Source organism: Pavona decussata, unplaced genomic scaffold (assembly GCF_977016875.1).
Source record: "Pavona decussata unplaced genomic scaffold, jaPavDecu1.1 SCAFFOLD_98, whole genome shotgun sequence".
In the NCBI taxonomy this organism is placed as follows: Eukaryota; Metazoa; Cnidaria; class Anthozoa; order Scleractinia; family Agariciidae; genus Pavona; species Pavona decussata.
This window is the reverse complement of record NW_028145514.1, coordinates 2,272,656-2,293,756: the sequence shown is the minus strand read 5'-3', so window position 1 is coordinate 2,293,756 and position 21,101 is coordinate 2,272,656. Positions and strand designations below refer to the sequence as shown.

The 21,101-nt window shown below is 39.1% G+C and overlaps 1 protein-coding gene and 2 long non-coding RNA genes across 3 annotated transcripts; 2 read left to right on the top strand and 1 right to left on the bottom strand.

Moving 5' to 3' along the window:
- Window positions 1-402: 402 nt before the first annotated feature.
- Window positions 403-13,297, bottom strand: LOC146472632 (uncharacterized). The gene is made up of 3 exons (XR_014866561.1): window positions 12,949-13,297; window positions 1,735-4,583; window positions 403-910 (listed from the first exon to the last, which is right to left on the bottom strand). It is a non-coding gene; the product is annotated as an uncharacterized LOC146472632 (long non-coding RNA).
- A 3-nt stretch (window positions 13,298-13,300) lies between these two features.
- LOC146472631 (potassium channel subfamily K member 15-like) lies at window positions 13,301-15,678 on the top strand. The gene is made up of 2 exons (XM_085119394.1): window positions 13,301-13,719; window positions 14,495-15,678. Exons 1-2 carry the CDS (start codon window positions 13,431-13,433, stop codon window positions 15,124-15,126), a joined length of 921 nt encoding a protein of 306 aa, XP_084975520.1. The 5' UTR covers window positions 13,301-13,430; the 3' UTR covers window positions 15,127-15,678.
- Window positions 15,679-19,081: 3,403 nt separating this feature from the next.
- LOC146472630 (uncharacterized) lies at window positions 19,082-20,661 on the top strand. The gene is made up of 2 exons (XR_014866557.1): window positions 19,082-19,353; window positions 19,472-20,661. It is a non-coding gene; the product is annotated as an uncharacterized LOC146472630 (long non-coding RNA).
- The last annotated feature ends 440 nt before the right edge of the window (window positions 20,662-21,101 follow it).

Genomic DNA, 21,101 nt, shown 5'->3' with positions numbered 1-21,101 from the left:
AATTACACACAATTATGAAATTACAATCACACAAGTAGCTACCGCTATTCAGGTATTTTTCGAAGACGCGTAAAAAACTTGTTTAAATTTTCTTGCATTCAAATGACGGACAATTAATACAGAGAAAAACTCGAAGCCATCTCATGTATGTAGGATGAATGTTTAAAAAAATACTTATAGATCACACATCATAGGTCTCCTACTTAACTTTTTCTTGCAAATTAAAAGCTATTTAAAGTTAGCACTTGCGGTAGGAAATAATTTAATTGCAATTCCAACGAAAACGGAACGCAAAATTATTGAGAATTGAGATTACTAGTAATCGGAAGGTCTTAGGTTGAAGTTTGTTCGACTCCTGATAGGAGCACTCGGATTTCTCTTTTCCGAGTATGCGTGCGTCACTGTCTAGAATAATCATCATTCTCATTCATTCACCAGGCTGGAAATATACCATCACATTTCTTTCATATACCACACGTTCGACATTCAAATCCTAGCAGTATGCAGGATGTTTGTCCCATAAACCTAGTTTAATGGCCTTTAAGCTCCCACGAGTCTCCTGTAGCTCAGTGGTAGAGCATCCGAGCTAGTAATCGGAAGGTCTTAGGTTCGACTCCTGATAGAAGCACTCGGATTTCTTTTTTCCGGGTAGGCCTGTGTCACTTTCTAGAATAATACATCATTCTCATTTATTCACCAGGGTGGAAATATACCATCACACTATCCGGGGGCATGCTTGCCCGGATAATTTTGATTTTAACTCCTCTCAAATGCCGAGAAATGCATTTTAAATTAATCAATAAATTCCTTAATTACTATACTGTTACCAGATAGAAACTGATATAACTTTATTTTCTCCAATCTTTAAATTCACCATCATACAATGATATCTCCTTTACTGACATCAACTCTAAAATAAACCAAGAATCCAAACGATTTAACTTCCACTGCATTCAACACAACGATATATAAATGGTACATCAATCAGAATGAAAACAAAGCAAAAAAAAAAAAGCTGAAGAAGTTGCAGATATTTACCGTGTACCAGAGTCCTTTAGAATACCAAATTTTCTCTTTCTGTTATCGTTACGGTCGGCAAATTCGTTAGCAATATCTACAAGAGAAAGTCTCTCTGTTCTTTCTTTATGACTGTTTGTTATTGTCAGGTTGCTAAATCGCTCCTGTGTCATTGTCGAGCGAAGCCATGTTTTCAATCTTCAGGCAGTGGAAAACGATCTTTCACCAGATGCGCTTGTTGCCGGATTTGTCAATATCATTTTTCTTTCTGGAATAGGCAACTGTTTGATTTTAACAATAGAATAGACATTTTACTAACAATAGACCCAATGACTTTTTGACTAACAAAAGACGGATCGAAACGCACCAATCAATTTTTACAGTCTTCACAGCCAATAACATCACGGCTTACTGACAAACGACCAATAACATCTGGACTTCGTTGAACAATCAGGTTAACAACCAGAGACGTATATACCATCTACTGACGTTCCACAATTCACTTGACTCTGAAGATGACTTCCGCTCAGGTTGTCGAAACGTCAGTCAAAGTCACCACAAACAGTCCTTCTCAGGACTACACTCACCCGGATGATCATAAGTTACGTACTTATGAAAAGTTTGCATACTGAAATAACTTCGCTTATCATTTTTCTTTCTGGAATAGGCAACTGTTTGATTTTAACTACGATGTCGTCAAAACATAAAAAAAATCACCTTCCTTCAGTAGCATTTTCAAAGTTTCCAGCTGGGCAGTTAACATTCCAGCATCGACATCATCGGCGTAAGATATTTCCATGAACTGTAGCTCTCTGGAGTTATCCTGCGAGTTAAGGGCCTTAACTAAACTAGCGACTAAATCCAGAGATTGCACCGGCCTGTCATTGAAAGATAAAAATAGCAATTGACCACAGTGACACTTATACATTTCATTCTCCTCGTGCTGTGTGTGCTGTCATCAAACCTTTCAAAGCTATTGTATTCGCATTCGCATCGCAAGTTCAAACCGTAAAAGTGATAGACATAAAACGATGAAACAGTTCATATGTTGTAGTGAATCTGAACGATTTCTTAACGGAGGACTCGCTTTCTTTGTAAGATTTGAATAGCAGTAAGAAATATATTCATTATTTACCTCGCCGAACATTTCTGTGACATTTTATCGTGCTGACGCGTCGGTGCAATTCCTGTGGATACCGCTGTTCAATCTAAATGCAGGGATTGCGCCGAGCGCTTATTGGTCAGTGAACGGGGAGAATGTTTGCTCGTCTCATGCTCAGCTTTCAAGTCTTGCATTTCCGCTGTTTCAACAATTCATAATGGTGATATTGCACTATATTTGTGGACATTATGCGTAAAAAGGTACGCGTTTTCACTTGTAACCTTTAGTTTATTTATTGACACAATGATAGGCCAGGACAATCAACTTCCGGTTGAGATTCCGGTGGTGATTATCAACATTATATTATTATTATGCTGCAAACAACTCACTGCAAACTTAAAAAAGACATGAGTGGAATTAGCCGAGATATTTGGAGCGTTGGAAAAGCCAGTTATAAAATTTACCACTTCCTTCAGTTCTGCTCGCGCGCACTGTCTATCTAGGAGGACAAAGACCTATTATGCTCCTGGCTGCAGATTCGGGTTCTTCAAGCGTTTTTTTTTTATTTCTCCCAGTAGATTTTCCCGCTTTGGTGAAAACGTTATGAGGGTAACGACTTCATTTGCAGTGTCCATAGTGTCTGATAGCAACTTACAGTTTTTTGTAATGTCCTTCACACTTAGACTTAGGGAATGTCTATGACAGTGAGTAGGATAAGCCTTCAGTTGAATGTCCTGGATTCTCTTCGCCACACCAGTTCTGTGGCCAAGCTTGTTGCTGGCTCCATCATAGCATTCAGGTCCCCTCCAGTTCTCTAATGGTAACTGTAGTTTCAGTAACACATCTTTTAAAGCTGAAACTATTGTCTCCGCACCGATGTCAGGTATGTTGTAAAATGCTCGTCCACCCATCGAATGCAGATAGTTGATTGTTCCTTGTTACTGATATCTGTGTATTCGTCACATATGATAGAGAGGAAGCCACCACGAATTTCTGACACTATATCAAGGATGACATAATTTGCCATAATGGCAATAATTTCATTTTGAATCTCGTGTGAGGTGTATTTATCTTCTTTCCTTTCTAACCATTTTAAAAGCAGAGGCCGGTTATGTTACTCTTAATTGTCTGCTTGTCAAATGCGCGTCGACTTTGCTAATGATAATTGTAACTATTGTCCGTTACGAACTAATGAGATTTCTTCTAAAATTTTTTTGCTACTTTAGTCAGAGTGTTACGTCCAAAATTTCAACACAGAATAATTGTTATCAGAACTTACACACATCTTTTAAATTATGAACGTGGGAACTTCGCCGATAGACTAGCCTATCTGTCTATATATATTTATAATTAAAGCAAGTCAGAGTGTCAGAGTGTTACGTCCAAAATTTCAAGAAAAGCATAGCATCTGAAATGTTCCAAGAAATCGTCAGGTTTACGAAAAATTATCTAAAGTCCAAACATTTTCCTAGTTGCTAAAGTAAACAAAATCTTTTCTTTAATAATTAAAAATGAAATCAAAACGATAGGAATAATTTTCTCTGTCTCTACAGTTCAATATTGAAGGGTTTTCAATAGATAGTGTTCTCGTAGTATTATACCAGACCAACATTTGAGCATTGCTCTCTTGATATAGAAAACTGAAAGTTCTTTAGGTACAATTTATAATTGTTGTTTTTGCCATAATTGTCGGCAGTTGAATTATGTAAATGTAGGCTAATTTGAAAGTCCAAACTTCGAGTATGTGTATTGGAAGGAAAAGCATTCAGGTAATTCTTTTAATTACGCATGCATCGAGCCTTCTTCTTTCGTTTATCATATAGCATCTTTTAACGTCAGAAAAGCAAGAAAAGTAACCTAGGGAACTTGAGCAGTAAGTGGCAGCTGTTTTTCTCATCCTAAGAACGGCGTTATTTAATTGGTTGAAACGTTAGAATCGGTTTATCACTACGTGTGTCTCACAAAACCTACCCGCTTTTAGATAAAGGAAGCAGTTAAATATTCACAGCTATTGTTAATTCACAGCGGTTTTTGTCATAAATGATGAATGTTCTTCTTTAAAAACTTCCAATTACTTCAGACAACACCTAAGCCTACTGTTATTTATTTACGAGTGGCAACTCTATTGGGGTCAAATATTTGAAGGCAATAGAAATTCAGGCAAAGTCAGCCATGTTTGAGATACCACCTCAAGAGCAGAATGCTGTTTAACTTGAGTTAATTGACTTTCCATTTGCACCTTACGATAATTAATTGGTACATCACAGCCAAGAGAGGTTCCTTTCTTGAAAATCTTTAAATTCGACTTTCTGCGACCGAGCATTCATAGAATAAATTCAAGATATCCGCCGCAGCCGGTAAAGTCCGTATGGTGGTAAAAGTGCGAGTAAATAATGAATTGCTATACGACAATGATAAGGTACGTATCAAAGCTAGTACAGTAGAACCTCGATTTAAAGTGCTACTACGATCAAAACTTCATGTCACGTATGAAACAAAAATACGTTCTTTACAGCTTATCCGATGTGGCTGTACCTGTCTTGGTCACTGAAATGAAGTTTGGGCCCCGTAAATTGAAAATATTGAGCCTTGAAAAGTGGTGTTTTCGAGTCCGCCATTATGAATTTATGTTCCAGTGAGCCCGCGGTATGAAAGTGATTGGAGTTGCGGTATTTTTATTCAAACCTATTGTGTTTTTGTCGTGACGTAATACTCTCAACTCGCTTATCGAGCGAGTGCTGCAGTCCTCCTTCTGGCGACGAATTTCAGAGCTGTTTTGACCACAGAAAGCTCTCCTGGATCGTCTTCGCATGATATAGGCAAATAAGAAGTCCTGACGCTGTAGAGCTAGTTCCGTCTGAAGAAGAGGCAGCCGAATAAGTTCAGCAGCTAGCGCTTTTGCTACAAGAGAAGGAAGAGCAGACTTTGCTGAGTCGTTCATCTCTCGGGTAAGATATTAGAGATAGAGATTGATATTTAGATGTGTTATTTGCTGTATTAACAAAACAGCCAAGCTTTAAAAGTGTAGTGCCTGAGAATCCTCAACAATTTCTCTTGACTACTAGCCAGTTCATTCCCCGGAGGGAGGCTACCGGAGACTCAGTTGAATTGAAATCGAAGTCAAGTTTAGGTTTTTAGCTTTGCTTTCGAAAGTTTGCCTTGGTGTTAAATTAGAGTGCACAGTTAAGTTTCGGTTCCGAGTAAGCTTACTGTTTTTGCACTTTTTTACCATGGAAAAAGAATATATATTGTAGTGAAAAGCTCTGTACAATGGCTTGAATTTAAGCTGATCGTTTCCTTGTAATTGATGCTAAGTTTCCTCTTGGTTCAATATTTTCTCAGGTGCAAATGTTCAAATTGCTTCCTTGAGCGACTTACCAAGCCTGGAGAGTGCTGGTGCTGCATGGACATCATTGTATCCAGATTTGAATAAGTACAGTAATCAATAAACAAATAAATTTGCAAGGCAACAACAATTTGCAATGATTTGTTTTCTTCCCTTGCACCATCATGAACAATGTAAATTATAGTATTAACAGTCTTTTCTGTGTACATATATTTTTTTTTTAAGGTGGCTCACATCAGGTTAAACACCGCTGCACTGGATGCCTTAACGCACTTAAGAAATGACTAGCTTTATAAATGAAAATTTATTAAGGCATGCTTTCTGGTAACAAGCATCCACCTAGGCAAATGAGGGGAGGAAAAGTAGGAATTTTGCAAATATACATTGAAAACAATATTCTTGGGAGTTAAAGTTTGTGATTCAGGTATTAATTGAAATTTTTTTGCTTATTCTAATGAAGGGTCAAATCAACCTAACAACAAACATCCTTTGTCCTACATGTCTAAGGGCAAACCCCCAAGCAAGTCTTGATGAGTTTGATACACTGTTGCTGTGGTAACAGTTCTTGTTACTTTCACTTTCGGTGCAGTGAGAGATGGGCAAATGCATGCTACCAAAATGTAGTAAAGTTGAGACTGTTGTGAGCCACCTTTGATTTTTTTCTCAAGGTTGTTCTTCTTGATCAGTGTTTATTCTTAGAAAATGTAGATTCAATTTCATTTGTACAACAACAAATTTATTGGTGAAACAAGATTCTGGCACTCTTTTTCAAATGAACATAAAAATAAAATTAATGTACTGCAGACAATGAACCATAAACCTTATTCCAAAGTGGCTACTATATTAATATTGTTTATATTCAAATTAGTATTTATTTAAAACCACACCAAAAAAGAAAACATTTGAGTTCTGGTTGCTATACATGGCTCAGGAATGTCTGTGCCTCAGCTCCCTATTAGCAGGGAGCAGGGGGTGGGTAGGGGGGAGGTGGAGTGTCATGAAAGAATAAGCAGTGAAAACAGAGGGTCACATAAATTTATGCTCTTGTAATCATAATTTATAGTATGACAGGGAGAGCGAGTTATATAAAAAAGACAAAATAAAATTTGTTAATTTAAGTCATTATTTAACAAAAGCAAGACAAGTATTGAGTATTAAAATATTAATGTAAAGGAAATGTGTAGCATAATGGAGTTATATGATGCCAATGGGCTCTATAGATGATTTGAATTATGTTGGGGCAAAATGGTTCCAGTAAGTAACTTACAGTTTGCCTCCATTCGTGTTTTCTTTTTCTGGTATTTGAACGACATTGTATTACCTGTTCAGGGGGAGGGTCATGAAATTTCATTTGCATCGCTATGGAGGGTCACATCATTTTCATTGCTCAATTTAAAATCTCCACCTCACTCCCCCCCCCCCCCTCCCCACTAATTTCTGACCATTCCCTAAAACAGAAGCCTATGTAATGGAAAGAATTACAAAGAGGAGGCATGATGAATGAAGAGAAAACAGTTCTTTTATTGATTCTATTTGTCAACTGGTGGTTGATGACAAAAGATCAAGAAAAGCCCTTGAGAAAGGTCAGTGCTCTTCAACTGGTAGTATAAGGAGGAGCACTGGCCTATTCTTGGCTGTCCACATTTTTCACGTGTTGTGCTCTGCAAGGCTTGTTTTGGCCTGTATTTAATAGTAAGAGCTGGTTTTTGACGTTGTTGCAACTCAGCGTCTGAAAAAAAAATCAAAATTTAAAATACATTACCAATTGAATCTAATTGATAAGAAACAACTGAATGTGAGGTTTTCTTAAGAGCGGTTGTCAGTAACTTTCGAGAATCCGGCGACAGAAGCGAAAATTCGTTTTTTTTTTTATTTGCCCCCAAAGACCCTTTTGGTGAACTATTTTCAAAAATAATATTCAAAAGTTCCAGCGAATTTTTATTTTGGCAAAAATTGGGAAAGTTCGAAATCGGCCAAAGCGCGACCGATGGCCCGATTGAAATTATGCAAATTGCTACATTTTTAAAACTCTCGTTCAAGACAAGGTAGCGTTTTCACGAGTTGACACTTTCACAATCGTTTTTACATCCCTTGTGCTTGCTTCTAAACTATATTTTATCTCCACCTGAACATTCTTTCATTTAAAGTTGCCCACGTAAAGAATACAATGTTTGCTATTCCTTAGATAGAGTGATTTTTGCCATATTTCAGATGACCATATCATCAAGGGTATACAAATATACTGGTAATGAAATCACTTTTTTGAACGGGCAATTGTTCTTATTTATCATGTTAAAATATTTAGTTTGGCCCGTGAAAAGCGAGCGCGCTATGTCGAGATGTGTGAAATGCACTTTGACACAATTCGCCATTTCAGTACTTCATGTTCCTCCTGTTACTTTACACTTATTAATACACTTCACGGAAGCTTTTAGATAAAAGCCAAGGTCTCTGTGTTCATTTCATGCCTTTATACACGTAAATAACTAGCTTCAAACCTGAGTGCTCCCCATATTAGCATTAGGTTATCAAATGATTCCTTTCAGGTAAAATTTTCGAGTTTATATTGAGCCGTTCAAGCGAGTTCGCAGGGAAATAACTTGAAATCAGTGAAATTAATACCCTGTCTCTCATATCATGCTACACTTCTAAACTACCGTTATTATTAAGCTAGAAAGTGTAAATGCTCCCTTTTTACGTGACCTAAAACAGAATTTGCCTAAAATATTACGAATAAAGTCCACCACAAGAAAAAACTGAAAAAATCGCGCACCGACGTAAATGTAAACATCAGCCGTTTCTCGACTTGCCACATGGATGAAACGCGTCCGTTATTTTACCTCTGTATACATTTATGATCAGAAAGTAGAAACGAAAAATCTTCTCTATGCCCATCTGTATAAATGCACTCGCCAATCAGGCTTTGATTTTCTGTATGTTTGTCGAAAATACTGAAGAATAGTGCAACATAATAATTTGTTACTGACTACTTGACTCATTCAATCACAACCGGATACATGTAACACGACTGGAAACTAGATATAAAGAAATGCTCTTACTTGTCTGCAATCGTTACTCACATTATATCTGGCGATATCACATCCCCGAGGCAAGGCTGAAACTGATTGTCTCAAAATCCGCATATTAGAGATTCAAAGTTTTGAACAACGCAACAACTTTCATTGCGTGACAAGTGAAATGTGATACACAAGCGCGCGAAAAGCACCGGAATAAACAATGTCAAGATTCGCCCTTGTGATGACAGTGCGAAAATGATTTTTGAAATTACAAGAAGAAATTGAGGCAAGTCAAGGTCTGCAAGGTATATTTGATTACCGGATTGAAACGAAAATCATGTTTCCTCCTCTCCCCCCATCCCCCCCTCCTGGGGATTGTACCGAATTGTCATCATCAACAACAACAACAACAGCCTTTATTTTCCTCAAAATAAAGCCGAAATTAACTGAAATGAAAGTAAACAAATCGAGAGCTTTCGAAACCTCAATGCGGTATTTCAATACTATCCTCAAACAAAAAGTTTGGAGGAGAGTGAAGTTTTTTTTTCGCCATGGCACCTCTCCGTGCGGATCAAGCTCAAAAATGCGCAAGATGTGTTACAACGCTTAATCAATGCAAAAAGGACGTTCGCTCGCACCTATAAAGGCACAAAAGATCGGGCCTATAAAGAAATTCAGGACGAAATAGTGTTGTTGCTAGTGCAGGTAAAGTGTTTTCATTTGAGTGAAACTGAGAGCATGAAAGGACATTTTATTTCTTTCTCTGACTTTCCCTTTTTTTTTAAACAGAAATCCACTGCTATGCATTACTTGACTTTATTCCAGGAATTATGATTTACGATTGAAACTTTCCGTTCGTCTTTATATGCTCTCACCACCGAGAGAAGTAAGGCCTTCGTGTGAACTGCAACAGTCAGAAACCTTTAACGACGAAGGGAGACCGAGGAATGAACAGCAAAGAATCGTTGTCATTGTCAATGCATGTACTGTGGGTTAACCCAATCCAAGAGGAACTCGTAATTAAGTTATATCTTCAACCATGCCATATAAAAACCACTATAAATTGAACAATCACTGGACTATGGTACACAGGTTCAAAAGATACTCTCACTGGCCTTGTCAAAGGCTGTTCGTATGGTGGATACTCTGGAGCACGCTAGGAGGATTTAACAATGACAACGTCAGACTTACACAGTGACGGCCCGTAAGAGATAACACCGTCTTTTAGACCGAACACGAAAATCTGAGAAATACCAGTCGTGCCCCTCATCCTTTGACACTAATGCGCGCTAGAAAATAAATTAAGGTTAAACTCTTATCTTAAAATGATCAGCCCTTCCGTAAGCAATAATGCAGAATAATGTTGTGTATTTCCAGTTAACATTTTATCGCCATCAGTGACTCATCTCAAACAGACATTAAAGCTAGGTTTAACAAGTTAACCTAAAAAGAAGTCTTTTTTTCGTTCCATTCATGGTGAACGTCCTTATTATGCGCCGATCAAATCGAAACTTCAACATCCCCCCCCCCCCCCGGGCAAACCCCGGGCATTTCACCATTTTCTGTGCCCGGGATTGGGGAATTTGACCGGGTAAGGCCTTCCCGGGGGTGGGAAATTTGACCTTGCCGAGGTGGGGTTAGCCTGCAGTGCAGGCGTTTTTCATGGGCGAGCGCTGAATAATAAATTTTGTTCGCGTATTTGAAGGAGGTTGAGGGAGAGGGGGAGGGGAGGGGGGAGGCAGGAAATGAGAGCGAAAAAGGGTCTTAATTTGTTAACTTGATTTAAATTAATTTCGGTTTTACTTTTCCTGTAATGTTATTTTATTGATGAGAATCCGGCACAGACAATACAGAGTGAATCTCAGAAGAGGAAAACTACATGATTATTGTTTCAGTCCATTAAATATACCTTGCAGACCTTGACTTGCCTCAATTTCTTCTTGTAATTTCAAAAATCATTTTCGCACTGTCATCACAAGGGCGAATCTTGACATTGTTTATTCCGGTGCTTTTCGCGCGCTTGTGTATCACATTTCACTTGTCACGCAATGAAAGTTGTTGCGTTGTTCAAAACTTTGAATCTCTAATATGCGGATTTTGAGACAATCAGTTTCAGCCTTGCCTCGGGGATGTGATATCGCCAGATATAATGTGAGTAACGATTGCAGACAAGTAAGAGCATTTCTTTATATCTAGTTTCCAGTCGTGTTACATGTATCCGGTTGTGATTGAATGAGTCAAGTAGTCAGTAACAAATTATTATGTTGCACTATTCTTCAGTATTTTCGACAAACATACAGAAAATCAAAGCCTGATTGGCGAGTGCATTTATACAGATGGGCATAGAGAAGATTTTTCGTTTCTACTTTCTGATCATAAATGTATACAGAGGTAAAATAACGGACGCGTTTCATCCATGTGGCAAGTCGAGAAACGGCTGATGTTTACATTTACGTCGGTGCGCGATTTTTTCAGTTTTTTCTTGTGGTGGACTTTATTCGTAATATTTTAGGCAAATTCTGTTTTAGGTCACGTAAAAAGGGAGCATTTACACTTTCTAGCTTAATAATAACGGTAGTTTAGAAGTGTAGCATGATATGAGAGACAGGGTATTAATTTCACTGATTTCAAGTTATTTCCCTGCGAACTCGCTTGAACGGCTCAATATAAACTCGAAAATTTTACCTGAGAGGAATCATTTGATAACCTAATGCTAATATGGGGAGCACTCAGGTTTGAAGCTAGTTATTTACGTGTATAAAGGCATGAAATGAACACAGAGACCTTGGCTTTTATCTAAAAGCTTCCGTGAAGTGTATTAATAAGTGTAAAGTAACAGGAGGAACATGAAGTACTGAAATGGCGAATTGTGTCAAAGTGCATTTCACACATCTCGACATAGCGCGCTCGCTTTTCACGGGCCAAACTAAATATTTTAACATGATAAATAAGAACAATTGCCCGTTCAAAAAAGTGATTTCATTACCAGTATATTTGTATACCCTTGATGATATGGTCATCTGAAATATGGCAAAAATCACTCTATCTAAGGAATAGCAAACATTGTATTCTTTACGTGGGCAACTTTAAATGAAAGAATGTTCAGGTGGAGATAAAATATAGTTTAGAAGCAAGCACAAGGGATGTAAAAACGATTGTGAAAGTGTCAACTCGTGAAAACGCTACCTTGTCTTGAACGAGAGTTTTAAAAATGTAGCAATTTGCATAATTTCAATCGGGCCATCGGTCGCGCTTTGGCCGATTTCGAACTTTCCCAATTTTTGCCAAAATAAAAATTCGCTGGAACTTTTGAATATTATTTTTGAAAATAGTTCACCAAAAGGGTCTTTGGGGGCAAATAAAAAAAAAATCGAATTTTCGCTTCTGTCGCCGGATTCTCGAAAGTTACTGACAACCGCTCTTAAAACCTTTCTTAAACCAAAAATTCAAACTATTTCTTCAAGAAAACCACTTAAAAGAAAGAAGGAACCCTTTTGTAAACGCCAAAGACCACCTTATCAAAAGCTGAGTGAAAATGGATAATTAAAGTGGTTTTCTTCGCGTTTGTTTGCACAGTTTTTGCCACAAGCTTTTGCACAAGCAAAGTAAACACAAGCTTACTCTTATCGCACTGAGATGTTTTGAAAATGCTTCGGAGGGAAAAGCTAGTTCCGGGAGCTAATTGCACTTACATTATTTACTCGTTCAATCAAAGTTTAGTACTTTAGAAACGCAATATAAAATGTGTATCAAAAATTTGTGACTGCTATTTGTATGGGTGCTGAACAAGGTATCGAGGAATCACCAAAAATAAAAAACAATATTCACACATTTCGCCCACTTTACATAAGCTTACCTTTTGCCGCTCCTTCCCCTTCGGAGATATTTTTCGGGTTCACGATCTCCTGATCGCTTACCCTTTTCAAAAGATCAGGATTAATTTGTGTTCACTGACTTGGGTGGAATGCCCAAGTGTCCCTCGAACTAAACCGAGAAAATAGCAAAACGTGCAAGACAACAAACTGGACCCACACATCTCTCGTTCTGTCGGCCGGACTCGCATGCAGCGCAATTCCTGCCGCTCGATTAGAGCAGTTGTTATACCACTGAACAACACAGCGACTTCCCACCATTGAAAGAACGAAACATTTTTCGAAAACGTGTTCGAAACCGTATGAGAAGTTAGCCTCGTAGGGCTCGCCTGGGCTTCGAGTTGAGAGTCTGACGTCACTTGTTTTTCCCGGGTGACCCGGCCTCTGTTGTCATTGGACACCATCTGCCTTTGGTAACCAGGCCGCAGGAACATGGCGGTTCAATGGCGGATGAAAATTCGTGGAGTTTGAGCGCAAAAAAATCGCACTTTCCTTCATCTTAAGAGGATATAACTTGGAGATCATGTACTTTAGGACATAAACTACCAATCAACCGCAAATAAAAGGTATTCGAAAATTTGATCGTAGTAGCACTTTAACGAAGTGCCAAATTGGTTCGTTTTATCGAGGTTCTGCTCCATACATTTTAAAAAGGCCTGGCTGGAGAATATCGCTAGTTATACCGAGGACTTTGTTATATATATAGGTTCTTTAAATTGAGGTTTCTTGTAAACCTTGAATCTTAAAAGTTGGGTATTAATTCAATGTTGGAAAGTTACCGACTAATAACTGGTGAACTCGAGAAAAGCAAACAATTCGATTGCACAGATCAAAATCTTTTTTTTTTTTAAGTTTCCAATTCAGAAAATAAGTTTCCATAATTTGAGAGTTTTTTTTTCTATGCAACGTCCGCTGTGGATTATGTTCATTAGAAATGCAACGACACTAAACATATGGTATAACACAAGGGTGCTTTTTGGCTGCTGTAGGTTTGAAGTCTAGAAGATTGACCCGCTGCGAGGAGCAGTGCATCTTCTTTACCATTGACTTTGGACACAGTTTGACTAGTCTCACAGATGGACACGCTGCTCAAAAAAGTGCTTCTTCGCTTCGCTCTCTTTTTAATAACCACCACTTTGAGTTCTTGGCTATTTGTTTTGGTGGAGTACACGGAAAAGGACGACGCTGAAGTAAAATACGAGATGTTACGCTCGCTGTACGAGTCCATGGCATCTAAATACAACATGTCCATCGAAGAGTTTAATAACTTCTCTAATGTAGCGTATGAAGCTTTGGGCGAGCCTAAAGTGCAGTGGACTTATATCAAGGCAGTGAGGTTCGTGTTTCAAGCTTCGACTACCATAGGTAAGAAATTTGTTTGAAAAATTAGAGTAATGCTGTAGGTGCACAATCCGTCTCAAGACAAAAATTTGCGGTGAGTCCGGGTCATGGGGTCTTTTTTTTTTCGTCTTATGTCAGACGAATTTTGTAAGACCACGCGCACATTACAGATTTTTGGTCTAGGCGAACGAGTTTATTGGTTCTGTTTGTTTGAGACCAAATGATAGTTCGCGTAGGCCATAACCTGATCCATCTTGTGCCTGTCTTTGTAGGTCTTTATACTAGATAGGTTGACAAACAACGAGACATAATCAGACGCACTGCAGGCTCTAGATGAAATATCAGAAAGCTTCAAACTTTCATTAGTTATTGCAAGCTGAGACGTGGTCAACAGAAACTTTTAAAATTTCTATTATTTGGTTGATCACTTTGTTGCACGCACCAGAGCTTTCATTTGCTTTTTATTTTTAACCGATTAGAAGAAAAAACAATAGATTGTCAGCTTATGGAGCTTTCTTCAAAAATTCATGAAATTCATTTAATCTAATCGAGTAGGAACAAGGCATTGAAATTTAAATTTTGAGAATGCTTTTACTTTTACCGAAAGCCGGGATACTCCTCGCGACACCGCCCCTTTAAATTTCTTTAATGGAAATAACGTGTAGCCTTGAAGAAATTCAGGAAATGGTACGGTCAACTTTCACTCATCCTACTGATTGTCTCTTTTGCCACACTCTCGTCTTTCCTGCAAATATGAAACCGTATAATCATTAGTTTTTCGCCCATCTTTTCTTCACAGGTTATGGGTACATCACTCCTCAAACATCTAATGGCCAGTTATTGTGCATCTTCGTTGGTTTACTAGGGATCCCAGTCACAATGCTCGCGTTCAAATCCATCGGCGAACTTATAACCAAAGGTGTCAACAAAGTCATTGAGAAGTTTGAGACGAAACTTCTGAAGAGGCCTGAACCAAACCGAATGCAAACAAAAAGTGCTGTGTTCCTAGTGTCTTTAATGGCCTTGCTCATCGTGGTTAATGGATCGTTGATGATGCCTGTTTTCAATTGGAGCCTGGTTGAAGGAGTGTATTTCTGGTTCATAACATTAACCACAATTGGTTTTGGAGACTACGTACCTGTCAAATCCCAAAGAATAAGGAAATTATCTATTAACATCTCACGAAATTATGAAGCGAAAAAGGATACTGCTGTCGGAGCGAAACCACCTTTTGCAGTTTTTACTGGCATATTCTACACATTTTACCTCATTTTGTGTTTGTGCATTGTCTCAAGTGTGTTAAACTCTATTGTGGCGGCCATTGAAGAAAGTAAATTCCCCAAGCCGTGTCGCGGATGTATTCGAAGAAAACCAGGGACCACTCCAACAATGCCAGAGACAACATTGCAGAACAGCGTGATACTGACATAACATATTTGGGCATGGAAAAGTTTGGATTCCAGAAGAATGAAAATGTATCATCATTGTCAGAGACAGAACTTAAGCGAGAAACTACATGTACATGGCATGTGCGTTAGACAAAGACCCAATACCAATTGAAAAGCCAAAAATATATTTTAATCAATGAAATCGTCAAAATAATGGTTCAGTATTGTTAACAATAACCCTACTAGGGCACAGAAACTACTATTAGTTATGTTTGGCTGCGAATGGTTTGGATGGAAAAAATATTGCCAATTTGTTCAAGTTTTCCTTCTGTATTGTACAAAAGTCACTAAAACCTAATTACAGTTTGTTCTTTCTCAGTGAAATCCCCTAATAATTTCTTCCTGGTGCTCTAATAGCAATTTCATGTTAGAAAAAAAAAAGGTTCTTTGTCCAAAATTTGAGCAGTTTTGACCAGAATGCAGAAACATCGCCGTGACAGTGCCCCTTTAAACTAGGTTCATATGACAAACATCCTCCATACTGCAGGTTATTGTTACATCACTCCTTGAGCAGCCACGTCCTCTATTACCAATCTTAGCGCTGAATCCAATCAGATTGCAGAATAGCCCTGTACAAGGGAGCTAACATCATTGCGTTAGATACAATAAAATAAGGAAGTGGGTAATTGGCTTTTGTGCGTGTCTTATTTGTCTCCTATCGCACAAGTCCTTTCTGGTATGTTTAGAGTTAACTAAAAGTGGTCGCTGAATTACCTCAGCGGTATTTTCTGTGAAATTACCTCAGCAGCATGGTTACACTCAGAGCTTGCTGAATCATTTATTAGATTCCAATTGCTTGGAGAGTAAGGACTTCGTCTGCAACGGGAGGGACACATCTGGTTCGTCTGGACACCAGTCGTTGAGGATTTGATATCATGGATCATTCCTGAGGTCGAGCAGGCCAAGCAAAAGGTCAAAGCCATCCTTCTTGTATTTTTCAAAGAGCTTTTTGACTTGTTTAGATGAATTTTCGACCAAGCTATTTGACTGAGGGAAGAGAGGGTCCATTGTAACTTCAAATTGTGGTCTTTCAACAGCTTACTGGGAATCCCGTGAACATTAAAGGGAATCTTAATCTTCTCAACAACAGTAACAGCAGCAAATCGCAGAGAGTATTCATTTTAAACCAATCGGAGTAGGAGTTAACAAGTATAAGTATTGCATTCCATTCCAATCAAATATGCCTACTCTCAAAAGAGATCACGGAGATCTGGAATCGGGTGAACAAGATGCAGCTCTTTCAGCTGGTGAGGTTTGCTACTGTTGCAAGGCTTACACGAGACTACTGTACACTCAATATCAAACGTCATGGAAGGTCAATAGAAAATATCCCGCGCTCTTCAGCCTCCGTAAGGGCGCGGACGTATAGGCCACAGTGTTCTCATCCTGAAGCATGCACAACCAAGACCATTCTTAGAGGCGTCAACAGACAGGGTGATATACTTTGAAGAGTCGTAAAACTGGTGATTGCTTGATGTCTGTCTTGAGGTCTTCAAAAGCTTGTTGCTGAGTTCCCTCCAAACTCCAGTATTTGTCGCTTTGTAGCAATTTGCGTAGTGGCTCTGTCCTCTCACTAAAATTGCTGAAAAACTTGTGAAAATAATTAATCATGCCAAGAAATCGGCGGATGTCAGGAGTCGGCGTGTTTTTTCCTGCTGTAGCTTTAGCTTCATCAGGCTTGCGACTACCTTTCGTGAACAGATGACCGACACATTTGATCGAGGCGGAATTTATTATTATTCGGACTCAGCTTTAAATTGAGTTCTTGCGGTCTCTGCAGTATTTTCTTAATATTGGCATCGTATTTCACTGTTCCTTTGCCCATACCAGCACGTCATCCACGATTACAGCACAAGGGTAACCACAAAACAGTTCTTCCACCGGATGCTGGAAGATCTATGATGTGGAAGTGATACCAAGTGGCATGCGTAGGAGCATGAACCTCCCAAAAGGAGTGCTGAATGTGGTGAGCAGCCGACGATGATTCATAATCTAGCTCAATCTGCCAGAAACTGCTCCTTTTATAAAGAGTGGGCAAGGCAACATCGTCAAAGGTTCTCATGTGATGGTGTGGTCTTCTTTTGAACGCAAGTGCATTAGATCAATTTACATGCCGATGCTGCTATCTTTCGTCTTCGCAGCTACCATTTGCAAGACCCATTCGGTCGGCTGGGACACGGGTGTGATCGCTTTAATTTTAACGAGCCTATTGAGTTCTCTTTTGAAAGTCTCTTTCGTTACAAGGGTTACTTGACGCGGTGGTCTGAGAATAGGAGTAAGATTGGCCAGAGTCTCATCTTGTACACAACAGGTAAATCGCCAAGTCGGCCTTCAAATAAATCTTTGTAAATAAACCATTGTACCTTTATATACGGTGTAATCGTATGAAACACAAGCATCAAAAATCCAGGAGACCAAACGGCGATATCATCGATTTGTCAACAAACAAAATTCCAGGTAATAGCGCGTAGACTTCAAATGGCAGTAGAAATTTACAGTACGCAGTGTAGTGAATGTGTCTCTTTCCTGGGCAACCTATACTGGTCAATTTCTTTACCACGGCCTGAACAAATCCAGTGTCATTTAACGCAAGTGCCAATTTCCAGCTCGATTTGTTTGCCATCGATTTCCCGGCATCGTGTAGTAAATTTCTCGACTTGGTCTTGACTTAGAGAATTCAGTAGCCGCATCAAAGACAAACAAGTCATCTTCGTCTTGTTCGGCAGGGAACTCAAGTGAAATTTCATTAACGTGTGTCTGCGAACTGACTGTTGTCCACCGAAACCTCGTTGAGTTCCTGTTGTTTCTTCCCACATGATAAGAACGACAACCTTTTTCAAAACAATTGAGCTTTCTGCAGTGAAGGCACTTTCTATCAAACAGTGGCCGCTCATTGTGGCAAAGGACGAATTCATGAAAGATGATTTTTGGAAGTCATGGTAGACTAACGTGTTGTTGTCATCTCTGACTGGTCCAATTCGTTTGTATTTCTTTTCGCGTCTGGTCAGTTGTCGTATAATCTTCCACAAGAGCGCTGTTTACTATATTTTCAGCTCTTTGTTCGTTTTTCTATGCTCAGTACTGCCTGAATTTTGTGGTTTACGCAGCTGCTGGACCTTTCATTCATAAGCTTTCGGACACTTTGTTCATTTAAGGCAGAGTTCTTGAACGAATTAAAATTGAGGGAATTACAAGTTTTTTTTTTCAACATAACGGGTACAGAACATTTCAGTTAATAGCCAACGAGCCAACATCTTATTCAGTAATTTGTTGAATGGAATAAGAAATTTGTAATAATAATAATAATAATAATAATAATAATAATAATAATAATAATAATAATAATAATAATAATAATAATAATAAGTAATTCAGTAATTTGTTGAATGGAATAGCCAAGTCGGGTCTTATTATCTCGCTGACGACTGGATTTGTAGAATAACTATTTCAGACAATGTTCTGAGCTTACCTTGGAACTGGTCAATCATTACACAACGAGGCGGGACGTTCGACTTTCGTTTCGTGATAACAGTTACTCCAACTGACCAGACCTCCTTGGATTGATTTGTACATTGCAAGCCAAAGCCATCAGAAGCAGTCAAAAAGAAGTCAAACATTGTCGGACATAACAAAAACTTTATGCAAGTGGCAACGGTGAGCCGTGCTAACTTTCCCGCATACTCTTTTTAAACATGCCTCCCATTTCAGTGTTGTCACCGCAATCACTGCGAGAAGTGAAAGTCGATTTTACTTCCTGCAACGCTAACTGTAACAAATACGACCCAAGGCGTATTTATTTTACGGCATGTTATACCAGGCAATGTTTCGCGGCCGGTAGCTCTTGGTTAAAGTACTTCATCTAAAACAACTTTTCCTTCACAGCAGACTCTCGCTAACCTTTGTAAAAGTTTCTTGTCACCACAAACAATCTCATATTAGTATATTCTCAGCTCCGACTATTGCATTTCTAGCTCTCTAATTGGCTCAAAAACTCCGACTATGAGCCATTAGTCGGAGTTTTACCTAATATGGAAAATAGTGCGCCAAGTTTAAAAATTTTCCGCACGAAGTTTTTAACTTCAGCTCTCCATAATGCCCGATACTGGCAGGTTTCAGGAGCTGTCTCCCACAAAACTTCAAGAGATACTAGACAATGCTGTTCCAGAAAAAACGAAGAAAGCCACAAAGTTCGGCATGAACATATTTAATGGTACGTATCTGGGAGTTTTACTCAAAAACTAGCAACAATTGTTTACGTTCACTGTCGATATTTTGATAATTTTATAACTGCGAAACAACGCCAAAAATTCTTACCTTGTTATTTACAGAATGGCTGTCAAGTACTGTTGCCTCAAAATTTTCGAAACGAATTGAAGACATGTCCAAAGAGGAGCTAAATGAATCTACACCTCCGCAAGGAAGAACGACGGCACGTATTACAAAAACACATCCACGAAGTCCATTCGAGCCGCCATAGATCGCTTTCTTCGCTCGCCACCGAACAACAAGTCTTTTTCTATCATCTCCGACCCTGTGTTTACCGAAGGCAATAAAATTTTCGATGCCTTTGTAAAGGATCTCAGAAAGACGGGTAAAATAGCTGGAATTGCCCACAAGAAAGCAGTGTCAAAAGATCAAATCCAGAGGCTCTTTGAAAGCGGCGAACTTGGGCCGGCCGACAGTCAAAATCCAGCCCAACTACAGAGAACGGCATGGTTTTGTCTCACCCGTTTCTTCGGACGACGAGGAATAGAAAATCTTCGGCAGTTGAACCCTGGAATGCTCTCCCTAAGAACAACGCCACAAGGTGTCGAGTATTTTGAGTTAATGATCGCCCATCCATATGAGAACAGCAGAAGAAGATGTCACACGTTCTCAGTGATTTTGTCTCAGCCGGAGCCTCTGAAGCTTCCCCATGCACTGGTATCTCTGCAGCTGAGAAAGAAAACGAATGCTATGGCTAGCAAGAACGGCAACCTCAAAGTGAAGGGAAAGTTTCAGTCCAAAATCAGTTCGTAAATACCGAGGTTCGGCAAAGCGAGCGAAGAAGCTTTCCGCAGGTTTTCTTCGACTGCAATGTCCAAGTTCACAACTATTACGGAGGCGGAGAATTAGGAAAATCTTCCTGAACTTTGAACACTATTTAACCACTTGAAAGCTTCCGAAGCCGTCTTTTTCCCTTGCATTTGAACGGTTGAATATTTCAAGGTTGATTTTCGTTAAGAGTTGACCAGAGTTTGTCGTTTGTGTAGCTGTCAAATTTCATTCAGCTCATCCAGTAATGTAATAATCAGGTGACCACGGCGCGCGTGTGACCGGAAGTTGTATGCTCTTTTGACCGCTTTGTAAAATTGTTGAAATAAAAATCGGCGGCAAACACCCGATTTGAGAATATACTAAAACAATTATTCCATTCGACCTTGTTGGATATGAAGTGATCATAACCAACTCGCGCTACGCGCTCGTTGGTTATTTATCACTTCATATCCAACGCGGTCTCATGGAATAATTGTTATATAGCCTTCTCATAATTCAGGAGTACCTGATGGGGCCGCTCGACTAAAAACCCGCTCTGCAGGTCGGAATAGAGCTGGCTGGGAACTAAATACATTAGACGGTTAACTAGCTGGAACGTTTCTAAATATCTAGTTTGCTGAGATTTTTTTATTAATTAAAACACTGGTCCTAGCTGGGTAAAAAATGTCTCGCTTGTTTTTTCCGCCTGTCAGGACCCCTGTCAGGCTAGTAAAAAATCGTATTTGACTTTTCGCTCTAACACCGTCTTTACCAATGAAATTTGAAGGCAAGTAGCGCGCCAGGAAATAACGGCGGCTCCACTGTTGTATGTGAAACTTTTTTACACAGAACATGACCGGCGCTTTTCTTCCACTCAAAAAGGCCGTAACTGATGCACATGGGCCTCTCCAGGCATTTTTGTCCATAAAATTTCCCTCATCC

Coding starts and splice junctions, on each gene's coding strand:
- LOC146472631 (XM_085119394.1), top strand. CDS start 13,431: ATGGACACGCTGCTCAAAAAAGTGCTTCTTCGCTTCGCTCTCTTTTTA. Junction 13,720..14,494: donor TCAAGCTTCGACTACCATAG/GTAAGAAATTTG, acceptor TTTTCTTCACAG/GTTATGGGTACATCACTCCT.